General features: G+C 41.0%; 1 protein-coding gene across 1 annotated transcript in view; it reads right to left on the bottom strand.

Moving 5' to 3' along the window:
• Positions 1 to 797: 797 nt before the first annotated feature.
• LOC9652885 (histidine biosynthesis bifunctional protein hisIE, chloroplastic) overlaps positions 798 to 1,397 on the bottom strand; it is a 1,623-nt gene continuing 1,023 nt past the window's right edge. Inside the window, exons 2-3 of the mRNA XM_002994633.2 lie at positions 1,233 to 1,375; positions 798 to 1,184 (exon numbers count right to left, since the gene is read on the bottom strand). Coding sequence (XP_002994679.2) covers positions 977 to 1,184; positions 1,233 to 1,375 — 351 coding nt within the window. The 3' untranslated portion in view covers positions 798 to 976. The remainder of the gene's footprint in view (positions 1,185 to 1,232; positions 1,376 to 1,397) is intronic.

Genomic DNA, 1,397 nt, shown 5'->3' with positions numbered 1-1,397 from the left:
ACGTTTTTTTTAAGGAGTGTAATCTTCGGTATATCCACTGTTTTGTTCTTTTTTCATTATATGGTTTGCCCAAAAGAGACGTGTTGTTTTTTCTTACTTTCTTTTTGCCCAGCTATAGTTCGCTGGGATGAACCCTCCACTCTCCGGTGGTAAGAACCACTATAGTGGGTGCTAAGGCTCACCATATGTTTGCAAGACATAAGCTTTTCTCACTTTGTCATGTGTCAATTTGTGAAACTAAAGATATAGCTAGACGTCCTTGAAGTGGTTGATTAACTTTGTTACATCTCACTTTGCTCCGGGACTTTAGTACATAGTAGTAGTTTATTCAGATATCACAGCCAATTCAAAGAGAATCTAATATAAGAAAACTAAACAATAGAAGGTGGATATAATAAAAAGGTAAAAGAATATGTCACTCTCTGTTGCAAATACTTAAATACAATTTGGAAATGATATTGGAAACAAATAATAAATATACTAATGTATAGTGTAACCTAGTACTGATCAAACTGGCCGCTAGATTATCTTAATATAAAAGAGGAATCAAAACCAAAATAATAAATCTGTAGATTTCTTGCAAGTCACGGTCACCGCTCGTGCGCACTGGAAATAGCTATTATAGCGATAAATCAGATTGTAGATGCCTTTGTTGCACAATATGGCGTTCTAAAACACTCAAATGGCGAGAGCGATAGTTTTTACAGCTAAATATAGCAAGACAGCCCTGAGGTCCACTTTACTTTGAACGTTGCGCACCACACATTCCACCGATTCACAATGTTTCTACGCCCTGCTTCTTCATAACTGTGTGCCCTCCATTCCCAGAAACTACCTAACTAGCTAATGTTGTAAAGGGTCCCATATCTGGACTGTAAGCACAATCCTACATAACGTTCTAGAATGAAATACATGTTGGTGCTAGAGTCTTGCATTTTGGAAGTTCCAACATCTATGGCCTGAGTTGAAAGATCCCTCAACTTGAACTCCTGCCTCGGCTGCTCTTCTCCTCAATGCCTGATTGAGAAAATCTCGCTCTCAAAACTTCCATAACTTCTGCCATCTTCACGTCTTGCGCTGCAAGCAGCACCATCGAATGGTACAAGACGTCGGCCATTTCTGATACAGTCCTTTTCCTGCCTTCGTTTTCTTCCACTGTCTTGCACAGCTCACCCGCCTCCTCCCTGCCAAAGTTTCTAGTCAAGCGCGAGAGGCATGAAAGCAGAGCACACCTTATCTTGGAGCAAAGCAGCTTCTGGTCCTGCAAAAGCCGCTTCGTCCACGACGGCTTTTTCCCATCGGGCTCTGACTTCCGCTGTTGAATAACTCTTTCCAAATCGTACAAGGTAGAAGTTGCCAATCCATTCTCTCCGATCTGTAAAAAAACCTATCAGTGG

The sequence above is a fragment of the Selaginella moellendorffii genome, unplaced genomic scaffold, assembly GCF_000143415.4.
Source record: "Selaginella moellendorffii unplaced genomic scaffold, v1.0 SELMOscaffold_496, whole genome shotgun sequence".
NCBI lineage: Eukaryota > Viridiplantae > Streptophyta > Lycopodiopsida > Selaginellales > Selaginellaceae > Selaginella > Selaginella moellendorffii.
Note: the sequence above shows the minus strand (reverse complement) of the source record. Positions and strands in the feature narration are given on the sequence as shown.